The sequence below is a fragment of the Trichomycterus rosablanca genome, chromosome 13 (assembly GCF_030014385.1).
Source record: "Trichomycterus rosablanca isolate fTriRos1 chromosome 13, fTriRos1.hap1, whole genome shotgun sequence".
Taxonomy (NCBI): Eukaryota; Metazoa; Chordata; class Actinopteri; order Siluriformes; family Trichomycteridae; genus Trichomycterus; species Trichomycterus rosablanca.
Window position 1 is genome coordinate 20,511,171 of NC_086000.1, and position 21,039 is coordinate 20,532,209.

The 21,039-nt window shown below is 38.2% G+C and overlaps 1 protein-coding gene across 1 annotated transcript in view; it reads left to right on the top strand.

Moving 5' to 3' along the window:
- The window catches only part of akap6 (A kinase (PRKA) anchor protein 6), a 151,716-nt gene that overhangs the window by 15,006 nt on the left and 115,671 nt on the right, over positions 1–21,039 (top strand). The window contains exons 3-4 of the mRNA XM_063007486.1: positions 12,977–13,228; positions 14,210–15,640. Of these exons, the coding sequence (XP_062863556.1) occupies positions 12,977–13,228; positions 14,210–15,640 (1,683 nt within the window). The remainder of the gene's footprint in view (positions 1–12,976; positions 13,229–14,209; positions 15,641–21,039) is intronic.

Consider the following 21,039-nt stretch of genomic DNA (forward strand, 5'->3'; position numbering starts at 1 on the left):
GAATGAGGTCTTGGTCTTGATGACTTAACCATGGTCTTCTCTGGTAAAAATGTCACCTTGATTGCATGTCTCTTTAAAACCCCAGTGTATACCTGTCTTCATGTCAACTTTTACACACTTGCAAGTAACACGTGCTATGGGCAGTAATGACCCCTATATGCCATGACAGATGTTGGTTTTTGTACTTTTGGCTGATGAAGTGCTTTCTCATGCAATGCTGTCTGAGGGGTTGAAGGTCACACACATTTAGCAGTGGTTTCTGGCCTTGCTCTGTATAGACTGAGATTTCACCAGATCTTCTGAATCTTTTCACAATATTATGTATGGTAGATGCAGATGGTAAAATACCTAAATTATTGGCAGTCTTTCACTGATAAGTTCTCTCATGAAGTTTGGCAAAAAAAATGGTTCCTTCTTTTATATCCATCATGATACCCAACTTAATACTAGTTTACCTGATTGTTGAATGTTTTAAGGCAGTGTAACTTAAAAAATGCATTAATTTGTTTACTCTTATTTTGTCCCACCCCCAAGTTAATCAGCCAAAACATTAATTGGAATTTCATTGTACTTTTGTCAGACAAATAACAGTTTAAGAGAATGAACAAATCACAGATTCTTGTTTTTATTATATTTTATGTCCCTTACATTAATTACCCTACTTTTCCAGTAATGATGTTTGTATAGAAAAAATAAACATTTTCTTTATCTTTGAATGAACAAATGTGTTAAAGTGAATGTTAATGCTTGCACAGATGAAACAGGACCCTTGAAGATTGCTCTTATATTAATTAAATCATTTATAAGGATGGTTGTGTGCTTCAGTCCATAGATAGATCAATGTTCTTTAGCTACCATGTCTTAAGTATACAGAAAAGCCAGTTTGGGTAATGATTAAGATGGAAAATGACTTGGTTGAGATTCCGCTCAGAGGATGTGGTGACGTACTCCCTATTGCTATTGATTTGATTAAAGTTGCATCAGTAATCCTGATGGCAGAGCTACTCACCAATGAGTCTAAAACCATTAAGACAATATGACAAAATACTGAGGGGAAAAGTAATAATGAAAAAATAATAACAATACAAAATAATGTATATATTATAGTACACACTATATTGGTGTGATGTGTGGTACTGCATAAATTACATATTATTTACTGTAAGTGGACAAGTGATCAAAACCTCTCTGTTCCACCAGGCATTCATATCTGTGACAATGCACTGCTAAGAGCTAAATGTTGAATATTAAAATAAATTAAATGCAAAGTAGACACTGGTAAATAAATAAAATGTGCTTTAGTAAAACTGGCTGGGCTGTGGTACGAACTTTAACAAAAGTATTGAAAAACATTTTTTAGCATTGATTAAAATGCTAGAAAAACATAAACCATTATAAATACAGTACAGTAGACCCTTGAGTTACAAACGGTTTACCATATGAACATTTTGGGTTACGAACGATCTTTTTCAACTTAACATGCGAACAAATTTCGGATGACGAACCAAAATTTGCAAAACACGTGACGTCTTGAACACGTTCACTCCGACCGTCTCTCTCTCTCTCTCTCTATATATATATATATATATATATATATATATACAGTGAGCGAACATTTGGACAGCGGACGGAGTGTTTTTTTCTGTGTTTTCTTTATATTTCGTAAAATTCTATATTAAAATGGCCAAAAAGAAGCTGCAGAGAAAACATTGTTGTGTTGTATAATTACTCCTGCCAGTAGCTGTCACTGTGTATCAGACAGAGGGGACAGTTAGTGAGAGAGAAGAAGGAAGTCCGCTGAGTAAAGTATTTTTTTTTGTGCAATTACATCTACAAAATACAATACTATTAAAATAAAGAAGGAAATAATAGAGAAATATGAGAGTTATTGTTGTTTCTGGTAGATAAATTTTATAAAAAAAAGAAGGAAATGTATTATGGTGTATGGTACAGCACATATACTGCATTGAAATGTGGTGTGTGTTTTTATGTACAGTAATACTGTGTATTGTTGTTTATTATTGTTTATTACAAGAATGTCTATTCTATTATATAAGATTTAAGGGAAGATATACTTGTATTTCTAACAGAAAAGACCATTTAAGACATTAGAACTGTTAGGTAAGGGGGTGGTTTGGGAGGTCTGGCACGGATTAATTCTATTTACATTATTTCTTATGGGAAAAATAGGTTTAAATCACGAACATTTCGACTTAAGAACAGCCCTTCGGAACCAATTAAATTCGTAAGTGAAGGGTCTACTGCAGGGGTGTCCAAACTACGGCCCGCGGGCCAACTGCGGCCCGCGGGCCAACTGCGGCCCGCCATCCATTTTTAGTTGGCCCGTATCAAAGTCAAAAAATATAATGGACTACGGCCCACACATAATATTTGTGCTTAACTGTGTTGTACTTCTTAGTTTAAACACTTGGTGGCGCCACATCCCCTTATTTCTCTTGTCTCTCCCTTCATACAGGACAGGAGAGAATGACCTGTCAACCTTTTTGTAAAAAACAAAATGAAAATCTAATAATGGAGAGCTGTGATGGAGGTTTTTTTTCTTCAAACATGTTCAATTATCAAACGTAATTTACCTGCATTTGATTGATTTTGCCAGTATTCATGCATTAGAACTGAGACCTCAGTAGAGTGAGTATACCTCACGTCTAGTGAGTGGCCCATTCCTTTGTATATTTTTCTGTATGCGGCCCTCAGGTCACCCCTGGAAACCCCTGGTCTACTGTATGTAGTTCTTTGCAAACCTCTAAAATAAAAGTGTGATTTACTGTCATCATTATGGCTTTAAAAATGTTGAGAAAGTTTAGAAACCAACATTTTTGATATCCACATCTTAGAGCAGTTACAGTTCAAAACATGAATCTGAACAGTAGCTGGGATACATCATACAGAGGGGACAATTTGAAACTAGCTTTTTGAAAATGACCCTTTTTGTAATTCTTGTAATTTTCTGCCGTGACATAATATGCCAATGCTTTCATAAGACCAAAGAGGTTATTAAAGGTTTCGGGTTTCTGTCAGCATCAATAAAACTAATTAACTAAGCTTTAAAAGCTTTGATGTTTGTTAAGCATGCCTTCTAGCTTTACCTTTATTATGTGGTGTGCCATTTGATTAAAACAGTCCAAATCAGTCAGGACATTTTCATTAGGAGTTTTGCACTAGCACTGTGAGGTTTATTTAGCCAGAAAGTGTAGAGAAAGCATGCGTTAAGGTTCCTACAAAATTGGAAGCACTCAATTTTTTAAGGTCCATAAAGAAACTCTTTGCTGAGTTAGGTGCTAAAGCTCTTTTGGCTGAAGATAAGCAAACCCCTGCAGTCATCAGTGTGTTGTCAATGCAAAATGTGTTTTCATCTAGTTTGTTTGTGTTCACGTAGTTGATTTCCCTTACCCAGCTATGAAAAATGCACTTAATTAATTAATTGCCATTTAAACACATTCCCGTAAACAAGATTATCATAAATGTATTTAGTCCTCAATTTGGTGTCTTGATGATTTATTGTCCCAAAGATTTCTTAAAAGCATCTTTTTGCGTATAGTGGGCTGTGTGTTCTAGAACACCACACACGATGTTCTATTTGAGTACTCCTGGACTATTTTTACCGCTACCCAGTCATGATGGTTCCCTGCAGTCAAGTTCAAGTAAAAATTTTTATTTGAGGAGCGGGTGCTGTTATGGCAGCAAATAAAAATGCCATATTAATACCTATTGTTTTCCCAAATTAGCCTAAAAAAGCAGAAATGAAAAATTGCAACACTGCTGTACAGATGCTTTCTATTAATAGAACTCTGGCTGTAAGTTAGTGCAGTGTCTTCATAAATAGTTATAGTACAGACAGGACAGTGGTGTCTGGCCCTGAAAGAGGATGTTTTTGCAGGACTTCACTCTTTCTGATTTCTCCCATAGTGCCAGACTTTAGTAAATAACATCTGTTAAATAGCATACTGTCCTGCTGGCTTCTGGAGTTTAGCTAGTTTTGACTTGTGTTCGTCTGAGTGTTCTGTCTTTAATATTTAAAGAAAACGCACTAAAGCATCACAGGTTTTTTTTATAGCTTTATGTGAAGCTGCTTCTGTGAATAAATCATGAGTAATGTGTTTTATAGAGCAGGAGTTGAGTGTGTTTGTGGACAGGTATGTGTCTTTTATTCATGTGACCATTTACATCATGTGACCATTTGAAGAAATGCGTCATTTACAGACATTGTATGCAGCACTTTATTAGCTTTATATTGGTCATCAGAGACTTGATATATTAAAAAAAATCTTCATGACGTGTTTTAAGAGAACACAAAAATCAGTCTGGCAGCATGATGGTAAAGCAGGCACTGTGGGTGTTACACAGCTCCAGGGTCAAAAGGCATATGTTTAATCCTCTTTTGTGTGGAGTACTCCACATGTGCTTTCTATGAGTCCTCTGTTTATTTTTTTAAGTATAGCAAAAAGTGAATTGGTTCATGTAAATTGCCCCTTGGTGTGAGCAAAAAATGTGTGTGTATTGCCATGCAATATACAATGACCAGGCATAACATTATGACCACTGACAGGTGAAGTGAATAACACTCATTATTTCTTCATCACGGCACCTGTTAGTGGGTGGGATATATTCAGCAGCAAGCGAACATTTTATCCTCAAAGTTGATGTGTTAGAAGCAGAAAAAATGTTTGACAAGGGCCAAATTGTGATGGCTAGACTGAGTCAGAGCATCTCCAAAATTGCAGCTCCTGTGGGGTGTTCTGCAGTGGTCAGTATCTATCAAAAGTGGTCCAAGAAAGGAAGAGTGGTAAACCGGTGGCAGGGTCATGGGCGGCCAAGGCTCATGGATGCACATGGGGAGCGAAGGCTGGCCCGTGTGGACCGATCCAACAGACGAGTTACTGTAGCTCAAATTGCTGAAGTTAATGCTGGTTCTGATAGAAAGGTGTCAGAATACACAGTGCGTCGCAGTTGCAGGGCTGTTTTGGCAGCAAAAGGGGGACCAACACAATATTAAGAAGGTGGTCATAGTGTTATGCCCGATTGGTGTATAGTCCTGGGTGTGTTTCCTTCTATGTCTAGTGGAGACTAAAATGAATTAGTTTATTCTGCTCCTACCACCTAATAACATAAATAATAATAAGATTCAGGAACAATCGACTAATTGCCCATAGTGAGGAGAGAAAACATGATTATGTGCATGGGTGTATCCTTCCCAGTGAATAATTTGACATTCATTCTGTGTCAAAGTCATGGTCAGATCTATAAACAAAGTCTGCCATCTAGTGGATACAATCTGGTGGTTCCTAATCTGTAAACGTGTTCAAACAAAATCAATGTTTGTGGATTCCAAACATGCTAATAATTCCATATAGTGATTACCCCAAAGTAAAAGAAATTAAATGCTTTGGTGCCATTACTTTTGGACTTCCAGCTTCCAGTTATGGAGCACCATGCTTGCTCCCCCTGTCTATATGGTTTTTTTCTCTGTGTGCTTAATTTCCCTCCCACCCTACAAATGCCTGCAGGTATAAGGTTTGTTTTAAACTGCCTCTTTGTGGTAAGTAAGTAAAGGTGAATAAATGAATGAATAAATTAACCTATATTTAATAATCTTAAAGTAGAGTAAATCTATTGTAATGATAGTGACTGTGGTTTGGTCATTAGCTTTTAGTATCTTAAATGGGCAAAGGGGCAGCACAGTACCTCATAAGTTACTTTGGGTACTGCAAAGTTCCAAGGTGTTGGGGATCTTGTTTTTTAAACCTTATGTCATTATCTTTACATTTTCACTTAATTAACATGGGAATCACTCGGATAAAACTAACAGCTGTAAGTTGATGGGCTACTCAAATGTGCAATTATGTGTGTATGATGCCCTGTCCCAGAAGTGTAGTGCTTTTAGGTAGGCTCTGGTTCCATGACACCTTAAACAGATTGAAGAGATTACTGAAGAAACCACAAATCATTGACAGAGGCTGCTAAATCATCTTCATCTGTTGACCACTAGATGGTGTCAATGTTATGGGTCACTGTATACTGTATTCTGCGTATGCAGTAGAGAAAATAGAACCTCTGATATCAGCCTTATAAATAAATCACAAACTTTCTAAGCATTGATTTAAACTTTGCAGTTTAAATATGTATGAATGTTGCTATACACTCTGTATGCAAGTATGTGGGGCTAAGTATGCATGAATATACTGTATATTAGTGTGTAGAGTATAAAGAAACAGCTGTATGTAGAATGCTCAGAGGATAGGAGAGGGAGGGTGTGTGAAGCACATGATACAGTTATGGAGTCCACATTCCCTTCTGTGCCTTCCCCACTGAACCATTTCTGTTCGGTGGGTGTGGGGGAACTGTAAGCAGTCATGCCTTAGTCATACTGGGCTGCCTTAGATACGCATACAGAATGCATACGCTTGCATATTCTGGTTTGTATGTTTACTGTGCAGATGTAAAATCAGTGCCTGAGTCTGCAATGGCATGCAGCTGCCCATGGACATTTATTTTGGGTGATGTAATCCCAGTACTTTGTAGAATTCAAACAATCCAGACATCTGATTGCCCCCAGTAAGAGTGACAGAGAGAAATAGGAGAAATAAAAGAGTTAACAGTTAACAGTTTGGTGGTCTTCTCCGCTTCTTGATTCAATACCGGCCTTTACAGGATGCCATTTTGGTCAATCTGGCTGGAGACAACTGGTCGGAATGTTACTCTCTTGGGTGTAATATGTAAACTTTAATCTGGTGGCTGTATATCAATTATGAATAGTATATATCAGTATTAGCACCAGATCCTCAAAGTGGACTCAAAGTAGTTACAGAGACGGCAATTGCATGAAGAATCTCTTGCTTTACTTTTGGAATACACAAAAATATGGTCCAGACACTGCTGACACAAAGCCAAGATCATAAGGCTTGCAGCTGACTATTTATAATTAGTGATATATAAATGCATGTGTAATTACAGTTGTGTTTTAAATGATGTGATGCGTCCTTCTGAATAAACAAGTAATGTTTTTTTTTTTTTTTTTTTTTTAAATTTTTTTTTTTTACCCCTTTTTCTCCCCTTTTAGCGCATCCAATTGTTCAATTAGCATCGTGCTTCCTCTCTGTCTATGCCGAACCCTGCCCTGACGGAGGTGATTGAAGCTAACCCGTATCCCCTCCGAAACACGAGCAGCAGCCAGATGCATCTTTGCCACCCACACATTGACGAGTTTGGCGCCACCTAGCGTTGCATGCGGAGAGACACACCCTAAGGGCACCCCCTCCCATCTCTGTGCAAGCGCCTCCAATCAGCCGGCAGAGAACTCGATCGCATTCTGACAGAGAGAGACCCACATCCGGTTCTTTGTCCCACATGAGCAACCGGCCAATCGTTGCTCATATAGCCACTCAGCTTCGAACCGGTAAAGCAAGGCTGGATTCGATACGACGCTTCTCAGAATCCAGCCCTGGTTGCAGCGCGTTTCTTTTTACCGCTGCGCCACCTGAGCGGCAATAAACAAGTAATGTTTAATTAGGCTGAGAGTGATAAGAGAGAAAAATACAAAATATAAACCAGTTAAGGAGAGAAAATAAATTACTACAAAATACTAAAGGTTTTGACTGCCTCCTTTTATAATTACCAGCACCCAGGACCACCCAGTTTTCAGATATATAAGCATGCATGCTGGTTCACAGAAGAAAGACATTTTGAATGCCAATAGAATTTCATCATTCACTTTTTTATTTTTAATACAATCAAAAAATTTGAGAGTCGCAGGCCAGACGTCTAGCTTTTGGTATAGTCTTTTTGAGATCTATAGAGATTTAAATGTTTAAAATGTCTTGGGTGCATTTGCTTTGCACAGGTATTCAGTGCTTACCCCTTTTTACTGTAATGAGCATTCTGTAATGAGACTAAGTAAATAGGCCAATCTAATATTAACTAAATCAGAGACTGAATGTTAGGACTATTCCTAACACAGAAAGTCATTAGTTAATATTAAAAGGTTGGTGGTATAAGATGCACTTAAAGTCCATACAGAGAGCTGTTCTTAAGTACAGTATATTAAGAGGGGGCTTTAAACTGTTTGTTTTGTTTAATTGTTTATTAGGATTTTAGCATCGTGTTTCACACTTTGGTTACATTCATGACAGGACAGGTAGTTACTGGTTGCATGTGATTCATCAGTTCAAGTTCAATGTCAAAAACAATCACATGCGATTCTGTATTTCATTTCACTTACAATGTCTTTGTACTGTGGGAGGACACCGGAGCTCCTGGAATAAACCCACCCAGACACGGGGAGAACATGCAAGTAACTTACAGTTATAACAAGATACAGTCAACTGAGGGTTGAGAACCTTGCTCAAGAGCCCAACAGTGGAAGTGGTGGTAATGGATCTTAAAACTTTTGACCTTCCAATCATAGGTCTGGTATTTTTTTTCTACTAAGCCAAATTGAATGTCTGATAAGGTCATCAAGGGTCTATGTGCTTTTGGCCATATAGTGTACATGCAAATGAAAGTCAGAATTTAGAACAGCACTTTGGCTTTCTTTCCTAGGCACTGATTTGGGATATCTTTATTAACAGTCTCAACTCAACTCTTAATTAAAATATTAACGGTTAGCTGTTAGAAATAAAAGTTTTTAACTGAGTGCATTTGTGTAATATTTGTCTATTTGAGAGTGAGCCACATCCTGTTGTCAATTTATTTATTAATTCGAGTGCAAGTCAGTCAACATTAACATGATTCCATTATAAACCTTTATAGAGCCCTAACTCTTACTCACAGCTCTTTCTGTCAGCAACAAGATAAACACCAACAAAATGAACACTAACAGAAAGTGACTTGTGTCTAAAGGCGTGTGCAAGCATACAAGCATTTGGGAATGTTGGTTTGACCTACTCCACTGCCCCCAGCAGCAGGTGCCCGGTCCAGTTGCACTTGGTTATTCTGAGTGAACTCGGCTCCAGGGTTGTGATGAGGAGGGAGGGGGGTCAAATCCCAAAAATAGCTCTGTGCTGCATACAGTATGGTGAGGGCCCCTCCTTTAGAGAGAAAGGGAAGGGGGGCGGGGGTCAGTGTCAGGGTGTAAGAGAATGTGTCAGAGTTACAAGAGCATAAGAAAGCATAAGAGAACAGCAGTACCACTGACACAAGTCATTCAGTCTGTGTGACTGAATGCATTCTATATATTTTTTAATTACCTTTGTTGTTCTTGCATCTGATCTCCAGCAGCTCAGAGGTAAGCATGTGCTCTTATAAATTGGACATGCTGGCATGCTGGTGCTACTTTTCTCCTATAATGAAAAGGATACTTGGAATTTAATTTTTATGCAATAGAGTGATACTGATTCCTTCTACTCCTGGTTGTGTTCGACGAAGGCTGTTTAATGCCAGAGTGTTGACAAAAAAAATTATTGCACACAACTACGTTGTGTTTATATCGCATAGAAGTGAAATGTCAGTGGTAAAATGTCCATTCATCTCTGGCTTACTATGTCTTACTAATTTTAAAGTATTATATAGTAGCTAAATGTGACTGTTACATTTAAAGAAAGTGAGTGTGATTATAAATTCTAAGCAGAGTTCCCTGGTAGTGTAGCAGCATTTCTATCAGTAAAGGGAAGGTGCTGTTACTCTAGATGTGTACATGTGCTTTTATTGTGAAATGTAAGAATGCACGTGGTGATCTTGCACAGTTGTGGCTTGCAAAGTGATGTTGAACAGGTGGATCATGGGTGTGGCTTCAGATGTGTATGCTGCACATACTCTGCATACACAATCCAACCAACATGCTCTGTCAGTGCAGTGTCAGAATTGTCCAAGTGTCTGTCAGAATTGTCCAATCATGTTTTTTATTATTATTTGTTAAGAATGATATCCCACAGTTAGTGCTGCAGTGCAACAACTGTCACATGCTATTAAAAATGGTTATTGTCTGCTAGTATAAGGCATGCATATTTTGCTACTGTTTGCAACTGTAAATGATTGACTAAGTAAAAAAATTTGTTTTCCAAAAAAACCACACATTTTTACTTTGTTTTTTTTCCCTTGCTCGTTTGCCTTTAATTAAATGCATAACTTCATTTATAAAAAATAAACAGTTTTATTAGTTATTGAAATTCCAATACCGTAACGACATACATAGCCCTTAAAAGTATATGAAATGTTCCTACTACAATTATAATCATTTCAAATAATCTGCCAATCATCAAAAATTGTGCAGGGCTAAATATACATGCTTTTTTTAATACATAGTTTTTGTTAATACATTATAATAAACAATAATTATGGATAAAATCCAGGGTGGGTTATAAATAAGACCTCAAATGACCTTTGTGGAGCAGGCTTTTCCACAAAGTTGGAGGCATTTAAATCATTTTATGTAATTGATTTTATACAATTGCTGGCATTGGGCATGGCTAAAACTCCTGAAATCATGTGTGCAGATATTTCTGACTATATAGTGTACACATTGTCATACTGCCCAGCATTACAATCACAGTGAAAATATAAAACATTTAATCTTAGGTTACACACTTGAGGCACAAAATATGTGAAAGTACCCTTGAAAGTAGATGTGAGTAAATGTGTGTATTACCCTACAGTGCTCTGCCTTTTTGTCTTGGAGGAGTCCCTGCTTTGTGCCTGTACCTGCCTTAACCCTGACCTTAAGAATTTAGTGAATCATATGCTCCAGTAATAAGTAATTCTTACTTTTGATTGGTTATTGATACAGTAATTATCTGTGTCCAGAGATGTGAGATGTGAGGTTTGATGTTACAGTTGATATGTCAGGTTTAGTTGATACAGACCTCTACTCCAGTGTTTATTTTTGTGTTGTTATGGCAGTCCATGAAGAGGTTCTTTCATGTTGGCAGAGTGTCTGACCTACATATAAAAATAATACAGTATTTCAGAGGGCAGGAAGCACCTTGGCCAAGATACTGGTGCCCACTGGCAACTAGACAGTCCTCATGGAATGGCAGTTGTTTTGGCATGTCTGCTGTGTCCTAGCCTGTAAATGCTGCAGACTACTGTAGATACCCTAATGTCGCCACTGGTAAAAGCAGACGTGTGGGTAGAAAAAGTTCTGTCAGATGGTCCCAGCAGCTGAATCCTAGTTTTAGGTCAAGGGCAAGATTTCTGGCTCCACTAATAGTTTGAAATTAGCCTGTTGGTCACAGCTCTGTTTGATTTACACAGTAGTAACAGAGGATTAAAAGCCCTCAGAATCAGTACTTTAGGCCACAACATTTGAGTTTGGTTTTGGTAGGAACAGCTCAACTGTAAATTGTTATAAAAACACCCCACATGTACATTAATGTGTTTTGATTCATAGCCTAGCATAGGTCTGCCATAAATCACAGAACATGGGTGACACTGTCCATAGCCAAGCAAGCTTTACTTCACTAAGGACTTCACAGCTAGAGAGTGGGACAAAATGCCAGCTAAGCACTGGCAAATCTCTAAATATACACACCTGTGTGCACACACCAGCTAATAGAGAAAGAAAACTAGCTTTTACATGTTGTTACAGGTAATAATTTTAATATCTAGATAAAATGTTGAAATGCTAAGATACTAATTTCCTTAGATGTTTTATCAGTAACATTATTTAACCCCAGTGTGAGATTTAATATGCAACATGTAAATATGTGTTCTGTAATGCTTTGCTGGGATGTAGCTTTACAATCAGACAGTTTTCATCTTTACAGTTCAGGCAGTTTTAATTTTCTCCATCACAGATTATTATCTCTATATGTATTTTTACACTGGTATTAATTGTTTTAGTAAGCTTTGCACCTATTCCATGTTTCTTGTTTAATGCAATACCAATATCAAAGCTATAAAAATTGGCTCATACGTAATAGCAGTGCCAGTTTGTGTCCTATATTCCTGTCACACACATTTACAGCATAAGGTAGATCAGAGGAAAGGAAAAGAAAAAAAAATACACATCAAATACGAATCTACAGGCCCTGATATAAATACTCAATATCAGATCAGATGTTTGGAATCCTGTGTCTGGAATTTGTGCGCAATTAATAGATCTTTGATTCCTTACTGCATTGTTACTGTTAAGCTAGTTATAGAATATTAGTGGGTTGGGTTGAACTGGACTTGCTCTTAAATAGTTCAGTTTAAGTTTAGACCAGTATAGACATGCTAGTTGGTCCTGCAGAAAAGTTTATTTTTATTTAGATCCAGTCTCATGGGAGGTGTCATTTTTTAAAGAATTTGCTAACTGCTTATAATTAGTAAACTAATTTTGTAGTGTTTCGTGCTAGGCCAGGAATGCCACTTATGATGTGATATTTTCTGTGAATCATTCACATCTCATGTGAAACTTACTCAGGTCCATAATGTGGAAGTAAAAAGTAAGCCCAGAAAAGACTTCCTGTTTTCTAGCTGGATGGTAACACGACTGTTTGTTTTTGTAAAACACTGGACATCTTTACATTAATTAAAGGTAGGAACATAATTATTAAGCTGAGGAATCACCTGGACTGAGAATACTTCTATTATCATATGGTTCTTGGAGATCCTTCAGACAGTTGTGGCAGTGTAATTATGACCTAAAATAAAGACTTTGGTGTGTTTGTTGATTTTGTTGAATTATAATATTGAAGCGTATTCTATAAGTAGGCTGTATGATTTGCTTTTTGACCTAGGGGACATCTAGTCTTTTTTTAACTGCTTGATGCTCTTGCTTATACATTATAGCATCCAAGTTCTCCTAATTAAAAGTTACAATAACTATTAGTTGTTTAATAACAAGTTCCACTGCTCCAAAAGCATTTCCTTTTGCTGTAAAAGGCAGTTTTAAGTTTTGTGTAGCAGCCATTCCTAGAAAATGATGTATTATGTCAGTTATTCAGAAAGTATAACATGGTTCTATAATACTTGTCCAAAAAGAGCTTATAAGTAATATGTTCAGAGATCTAAGTGTGTCCCTGTTTGTGTTTGCACATAGGACATCTGTGAGGACATCTCGGATCATGTGGAGCAGATTCATGCTCTGCTGGAGACTGAGTTCTCCCTGAAGCTGCTGTCTTACTCTGTGAACATCATTGTGGACATCCGCAGTGTACAGCTGCTGTGGCACCAACTCCGGGTGTCTGTGCTGGTTCTGAAAGAGAGGCTTCTGCAGGGTCTACAGGACTCCAACGGCAACTACACCCGACAGACGGATATACTGCAGGCCTTCAGTCAGGACCACGACCAGGTCAGTATTATAAACATACACACTGCATAACGCATGAACAGATGCACATCAACACGCTGTTATCACATGTATATGCCAACAGTGCAAATCACATGAACAAATGCCCACACTGTGTTTATGAATACAGTTAAGGTAAAAACTTTACATTTATGGTTGTAAGATTTTCATTGTTTGTGATTTGTTTGACTGAATTATTGGTTGACAATTTGTCCAAAGAAAATGTCTTTTATGTCACTTAGATTCCAGTAGTTTCTAAACAGAACTTAAGTTTTAATTGAAGCCCAACTGCCCCTATTTTTATGGGGACAGAAAAGTCACCAATAATAGTCATAAAGTTAGAATCATAATCACTAACAAAAATTAGCAAACCATGCTACAAAATGAAATTAAAGTAAAACAGTAGGACCATGCTATTTTATGTCCTGGTCAGGGAAATATTAAGTGTTGGGCTTATGGTAGTTACTTGTAGTGCATGTGTTGAATGTAGCAAATATGGCCAGGCATACTTTAATAAGAACCAAAATGGTAAGGCTTGACCACTGGGTTGAAGTATCTTTGACACAGCAAGGGGTGCTCAAAGTCCTACAGTATATTTGAAAGAATTCAGATTCAGTGACTAGATATGTAAAATAAACTTAATTATAAAAAAGTTATAACAAATAAGCATAAAGAAGCTAATTCATCATCCTTAAGTTGATAATTGACAGAATGATATTCTGGTAGTGAGTTTCTTGACATTGTGAGTGTGGTCACTGCAGATTCCCATCACATTTAGCAGTCCAGCCAGAACATTATTGCCATGGTAGCCTTAAGCCTACCGGCTTTAGCCTCACCTGTTTTAAAAGGTTCAAGTCAGAATCACCTGGGAGTAAAAAAAGGATCTAGTTAAAGTATAATATGAGCAAAATCACTAATAATAAGATGTCAAATGTGCAGAGTATAATATGAGACAATAAGCTGTTGTCATTGTTTTACCACCAGGCTCGACTGGACTCTCTGACAGAGGTAGATGACTCGGGTCAACTGATCATTAAATGCAGTCAGGATTATTTCTCTCTGGACTGTGGCATCACAGCGTATGAGCTGAACGACTACAGCCCCGGTGAGGATCCGGAGGGAAGAAGCACTGGCCAGGACCCACGCAGCCTCTATCCTGAGCTTGAGCGAGACTTCCCTGAATTGCTCCAGAGTGTGGATCTCCTCACCATTGCAGCCTCCAGACAAAGCCAAGAATCATCTTCACCTGAACAAGAGGAACCACCAAAATCCACCCAAGAGCCTGAAGGGGAACTAACAAAACCAACTCAGGGGTCCCAAAACAAACTAATAAATCAGTCACCAAACACAGACATGGCCATGTCAGGTAGCAACATTTATGAGGACAACCTGGGTCTCTCCAAGCGTCCACATCAGGGCTCCCACAGCATTGAGGTATCTCCTACTCAACCCTCCACGCCCAAGAAGCCCATGTATGTAGATGGATCCGGTCTTCATTATCAGGCTGACCTTAGCAGAAGCACACCCTCTCTTCTAGACCTGCCCGATCGCTCCAAGTTCTGGCTAGAGCTGGAGAGCGTGTACCCCAACAGTGGGAGCCAATCTGAAGAGAATCTTTGTGTCCTGAATGCAAAGAACCGGCAGGGACATCCTCAAGCAACTATCCAGAAGTGTCTGGTTCCTGGTAGGGTCCAAATACCTCTCCAGAGAAGCTCATCTGAGGCTGCGCATAAATACGATGCTGAAAACTCAAACTGTAAGCCTCAACGGTCAGAAACCAAGCAGGCAAACAGTGCCTCCTCCAGCCGTCCGCCCACCTCAGCAGAAGAAACCACTGACCATGATTCACGAGAAAGCTCCTCCAGTCTTGATGGTTATCTTCAAACCACAGATTCTCTGGTGATCGAGTCCAAACAGGGCAGACAAAGTAGCCCTAAAGAAGAGTGCTGGTATGGATCAGAGGAGTTCCTAGCACTTCCTGCACAGCTGAAAAAGACTGAGATGCTGGCGTTAAAGCTAGAGAGCTTGGCGCAGGCGTTACCCCCGAGAGCCATGCAGCAGTCAGTTCAGGATGTGGATGATTGGGAGCTGACTGAAGCTAACCTAGAGTGGGAGACCAGCACTCCTCCACTCCCTCCCAGGTCCTCTAAGAACCATTTCTTAACTGGGAGGTTTTCGTCCGCTTCAAGTGACATTGCTCCCTCTATAGATGAAAGTATCGATTCTGGTCCTCTCAGTGACCTTCTGTCAGAAGATGAGGGGAGATGGAGCGCACCCAAATCCCAGAGAGTTGAGAATATTTCTAGTCAGCCTGAAGCCTCCAGGATGGTGCTACACTATACATCGCTGATCCAGCAGCTACTGGAGGACATCCAACATCAGGAGAACTACCAGAATATTTGGGGAAAGCTAGAGGTAAGTGCCATTGCACTGAACAGGCTCATTTTAAGGATCACAAGTGTATTTTAATTTCATGTTCAGTTCGTTTTACCACTGCGTGTATTATGGGGCCTGGTCCAATTCACTCCCTGGATCCCAGCGCTAGTGGGCCAGCATAATTTACCACTATCACACAATTACATGTACAGTAGGGATCAAGTCAGATAAATGAAAGCATCTCGATGAAAATACGTTACTGTAGTATGGCATTAGAAAAAGTCTTAAGCACACTAGATTCCACATTGAGATTTTCACAACCAAATCTCATTCCAGACTTACTAAATTAAAAACACTGGATACTTGAATTAGCCTGTGTAGCCTGGAATTTCAAAAATGGAATGTATTTTAGGCATTTGCTGCCTAACATTGATGCCAAAGATTGTATTAGACTCAAAATACTCAAAACGGTAAATGTGGTTGTATGAAAACAGTTTGTAATACGTTTGTGTTCTACCCAGGTCTGTGTGGATTTTCTCTGGGTACCTTGGTTTCCTTTCCAGAAGGTAGATTGGTTGCTCTAAATTGCCCCTAGGTATAAGTAAAAGGCTAAGCATGCGGCACTGTACAACTGACTCATCACTACCCTGATCAGAATAAACAGGGTACTAAAGATGAATAATGGGATTGTTTTTATTTTATATATAATACACATAATTTGGTCAAAACTCATGTTTGCTCATGTTGCTGTGCACATAATAGACCAAAAGATGATCACCACCCCAATTCTTTCATTAGTTCTTTCATCAGTTCATTAAACACCAGGTCAGCTTATGCTCAGTCTGTGGTTAAAACACATCAGAGACCATAACAAAATAATTGAAACTAACCCACTCGACTCTTGACAATGAGCTTGTTGGACATCTCATTTCAAATCAATGGGCATTAATATAAAGTGGCACTCTGGTGGTGCAGTGGCAAGGCTAGCCAATCATCATTGAAATCTGAGTTTGAATTACAGCTGTGCCAAGTTCAAGCGGTTCATGGAAATTAAATGAATATAAAGTTACCCATCTCTTTGTGGCATAACAGCCCCTCTCTTTCTGGTAAGGTTTTTAATAGGATGTTTGAGTATGTCTAAGATTTTGTGCTAATTTAGTCAGTTGTCAGGACAAACACCAAAGCTTTCTAAACATGTTCTTTTAAAACTTTAACTCTGATTGTGTCACTCAGATTAAAATGAGGTACAGACATTTTTTACACGAATTGTAATACAATACTGCCTACTGGTGGCTTACAAGTATAGCAAGTTTTACAGCTTCCATTAACGTGGAGAAAAAAAAGACATTTAAAAAGAAATATTGAAAAATTACCATTACCATATCTTTTAGAGGATTTTATTTATTAAATATTTTTTATTGTTGTCCTTCACTGTTAACAGGCCTGTTTTAGCTAATTAATTGTCAGAGTATAACAGGGCGGGTTGCACCTCACCACAGATGCAGCAGGCATAGTTCTGCACTGGCAAAAATGTACATTTTATTTGCAGGACACTTAAATGAAGGTAGAACAAAACTGTGGCTAAAAAGCCTCAAACAAAGAAAGTAAAGAGAAAATAAAAACAGTCCCCAAAATAACGAAAACAAACAACTGGTTTAGCTTGTACCCAGCGTGGGAACAAATGTGGGCCCGCTCCTAAAAAGGCCACCTCTGGGGCAGTTTGCTCACCATGGGACAAGTGTTGCAACACTGGTTAAGTTCCCAGAAAAAGTGTGTGCTGGTATCACGTTCAAGCAGAAAACCAGACTGGGTTGAGGCGATTTTCCAATAAAGGAGCTGACAAATCTGTAAGGAAGAAACTGTGATAAATAGGAACTGTTCCACCTAGAGTGAATTAACACTCAATGATCAGGTAACTGTCAGTTAAGGGGAACTCACACGTCATTCATTCATGGGACATGGCTGCATAACTGAGCCCCACAAGCTCAGCTTCACAGCAGGTTGGCCCATTACATAGAGATAAGTATGGAAAAAAAAGATGTTTCATTATTGCAATGTTTATATTATAATACAATATTGTAATACTAAAAGTCATATATTAACAAAACAATAATTCCTTAAAAATCATTAAACTACAGAATATGCACATTATGAAAATGTTCTATAGACGTTCCAGCTATAACAGCTATAAATAATATGATGGCACAGTTTTAATCACAGTCACTGGTAATAAAATGTTTTATAATAATATTTCTTAAAATGTAGACTTGTAGAACATGCCAATTTATACCATAAAATAGACGATTATGCAATACTTGTAGAAGGCCTAACTTAAAAGATGTTTTGATGAATTGCCTATTGTTGTGATCATTTTTATTTATTATTATTATCATGTTGTTCACAATTATTATTATTAGTAGTAGTATTAGTATTATTATTTTTATTAATTGCATGATCCTTAGTAACTGCTTATTTCTAGTTCACTGTGGGAGAAGAAATCATTAAAGGTGCGTTAAGTAGGATTATGGCTCTTGTAGCTACAAAGGAGCACACAACTTTAGTATAATATATGCTTGTGGTATAGCAAGGGAGTGCACCATGTTTTTATTTGTGAACAGTATTTAAAACAGTACAACATACAACAGTAGGTGAAAGATTGTGATGGTGTAAAGGACTCCTACTGATGTGAAGCATTTATTTATTGTCTGTTTTACCAACGCTTTATCCTATTCAGGGTCGAGGTGGGTACAGTTCACTAGGCGAAAGGCAGGAAACACCCAGGTCGCCAGTCAATCACAGGGCAAACACACACACACACACACACACACACACACACACACACAAAGCTAGGGGGACTTTTTAGTATCTCCAGTTAGCCTGACTGCATGTCTTTGAACTGTGGAAGCAAAGCAGAGCTTCCGGAGTGAAACAGTACAACATATAAAACAATATGTGATGAAGTGAAGGTCTGCTACTGGTGTGTCAATAATTTGACAGGGAGGGGGTATAAAGAAATCAGCCTAGACTATAACTAGTGGCAGAGATCAAACCTAAGATGCTGAAGCTTCATGGCACAAAAGCTATGCGCTGTGGCACTGTGGTATTCTTATTTTTAAAATGTGCGGTGATATACAGCTGTGTTACATCTGTTTCAAGATGCCAGAAACTCCTCCTTGTCAATCTGGTAATCTCCTTTCCATTTTGCTAATCTTTCATCCAATCACCAAACCTAGATTTTTATTCTTACGTCTTCTATTTATCCATTACAAAAAGAGCAGTGATCTGTCTTACACTTGAACACTTATCCACCCAAAAATCTCTGCTAATCAGCTCTCTGTATGATCAGAATCAGTAGTGGAATGGGACTGAGGACAGGATGAGATCAGCTTATAAAATGAATATTTTAGATCCTTCTTTTCTTTTCCAACAGTGTATGTGAGAAAGAAGACACATGACAAAATAAAGAGAGTATGTGTGTGAGTGTGTGTGTGTGTGCACAGTGATGTGAAAAAGTAATTGCCCCCTCCTGATTTCTTTGCTTACGTGTCACACCAAATGATTTCAGAACATTTAACAAATTATGATTTTATACTAAGAAAACTTTTAAGAAATCAACTGTAAGAAGTAATTTCTCCCTTTGGTTTACAACCAACCATTTAACTGGGAGGCCAAATTGAAAGGTTGAACTCCTCTATGAACTGGTTTGTTTGTTTATTTGGATTTTAACATCATGTTTTTTTTACACTTTGGTTACATTCATGACAGGAACGGTAGTTACTCATTACACAAGGTTCATCAGTTCACAAGGTTATATCAAACACAGTCCTGGACAATTTAGTATCTCCAATACACCTCACGTGCATGTCTTTGGACTGTGGGAGGAAACCGGAGCACCCGGGGGAAACCCACGTGGACACAGGGAGAACATGCAAACTCCACACAGAAAGGACCCGGACCGCCCCACCTGGGGATTAGGGATGCACCGATCCGATATTAAGATCGGATATCGGTCCCGATATTACCAAAATGAGATAGATCGGGTATCGGATAATTAGGCTGATCCATGGGGCCGATACGCTGCCTCAGTAGAGAGGATTCTAATAAGTCAATATTATTCGAACGCGCTACTTAGACAGCGCTTCCATCGGGTTTCGCGTTTAGCATCTTGCCATTAAAACCAATGAATTGAGGTAGCACAGCACGCTAACGTCAATATAACACCTCCCTTCATGTACCGATAACGGTTACATTTCCTGACAAGCTCGAACTTGCAAATAAAAACACTCTGTACAAGTTTATACAGGTTAAAAATCAGTAATATTTTATTTACGTTTGATAATAACTCCATTCGTTTCTCCATGTTTATTTTTCTGTGAGAGAAGAGCACCCGAACCGCAATGAATGCTGGGATTGCCTTGATCACCAAGGCAGCGTCGGACGCTCACTCATTCTTGAGCCAAAATAACATTGAAATATTAAGATGCCTCAGAAGTGAGGAATTTAAGGCATCTAGGATTTCTAACAGTCTCCTTATCGGGAGCGCGCACAGGATGACGTAAAATGCTGTATATGTAGAGAGATTGCTAGCTTCTCCAACACACCCTTTATGTTGAATTGCACTAGATGTTTGCTTGTTTACAGTGTTTGATTACTGATTGTATTGTACCAAGGTATTCGTTTATTCTCAGGTTCTTCCGCTGCTAGATTTTATTTTGAATTACTGTTTACACTACATATTAAAAAAAATAAGATTGATTACTGTTTGTGTAACTACTTCAGTTTCAGCTGATACATTTAATTTATTTTTAAATATTTTAAGAAGAAATATTTAAGAAAATATTTTAACTTTTTTATTTTAAATTTGAATGCTGTGCCAAGGTCCTGCACAATTGTTTATTATTTTATTGACAAATAAATAGCAGTTCAATACATTTATATCTATGTTAATTATATTTTGTTTTGCAAACTTAGTAATGTTTAAGTAAATCCTGATGCCTTAAGTCTTTCCCACATGATAAAGTATACGGTTTATTAATTCAACAATGGTATCGGATCGGTATCGGGTATCGACCGATATGCAAAGTATATGTATCGGATCGGTGTCGGAACTGAAAAAGTTGGATCGGTGCATCCCTACTGGGGATCAAACCCAGGACCTTCTTGCTGTGAGGCGACAGTGCTACCCACTTAGCCACCATGCCGTTTCTACAGAAACAATAAATCATAATATAACAAAGTTCTATAAAATATTTTCTAAAAACATTTTGTTGAAGTGTATATATCAGATAAGAGTTACAAAGCCACTTGTGAGCATTTAGGACTCCACTGAAGCACAATCTTACCCAACAATGGAAACTTGGACAAGTGATTCTACCCAGCAGAGACCAACCTGCAAAATTTCTTAAGCAACAATTTACTAGAAAAAAAACAAACACCTA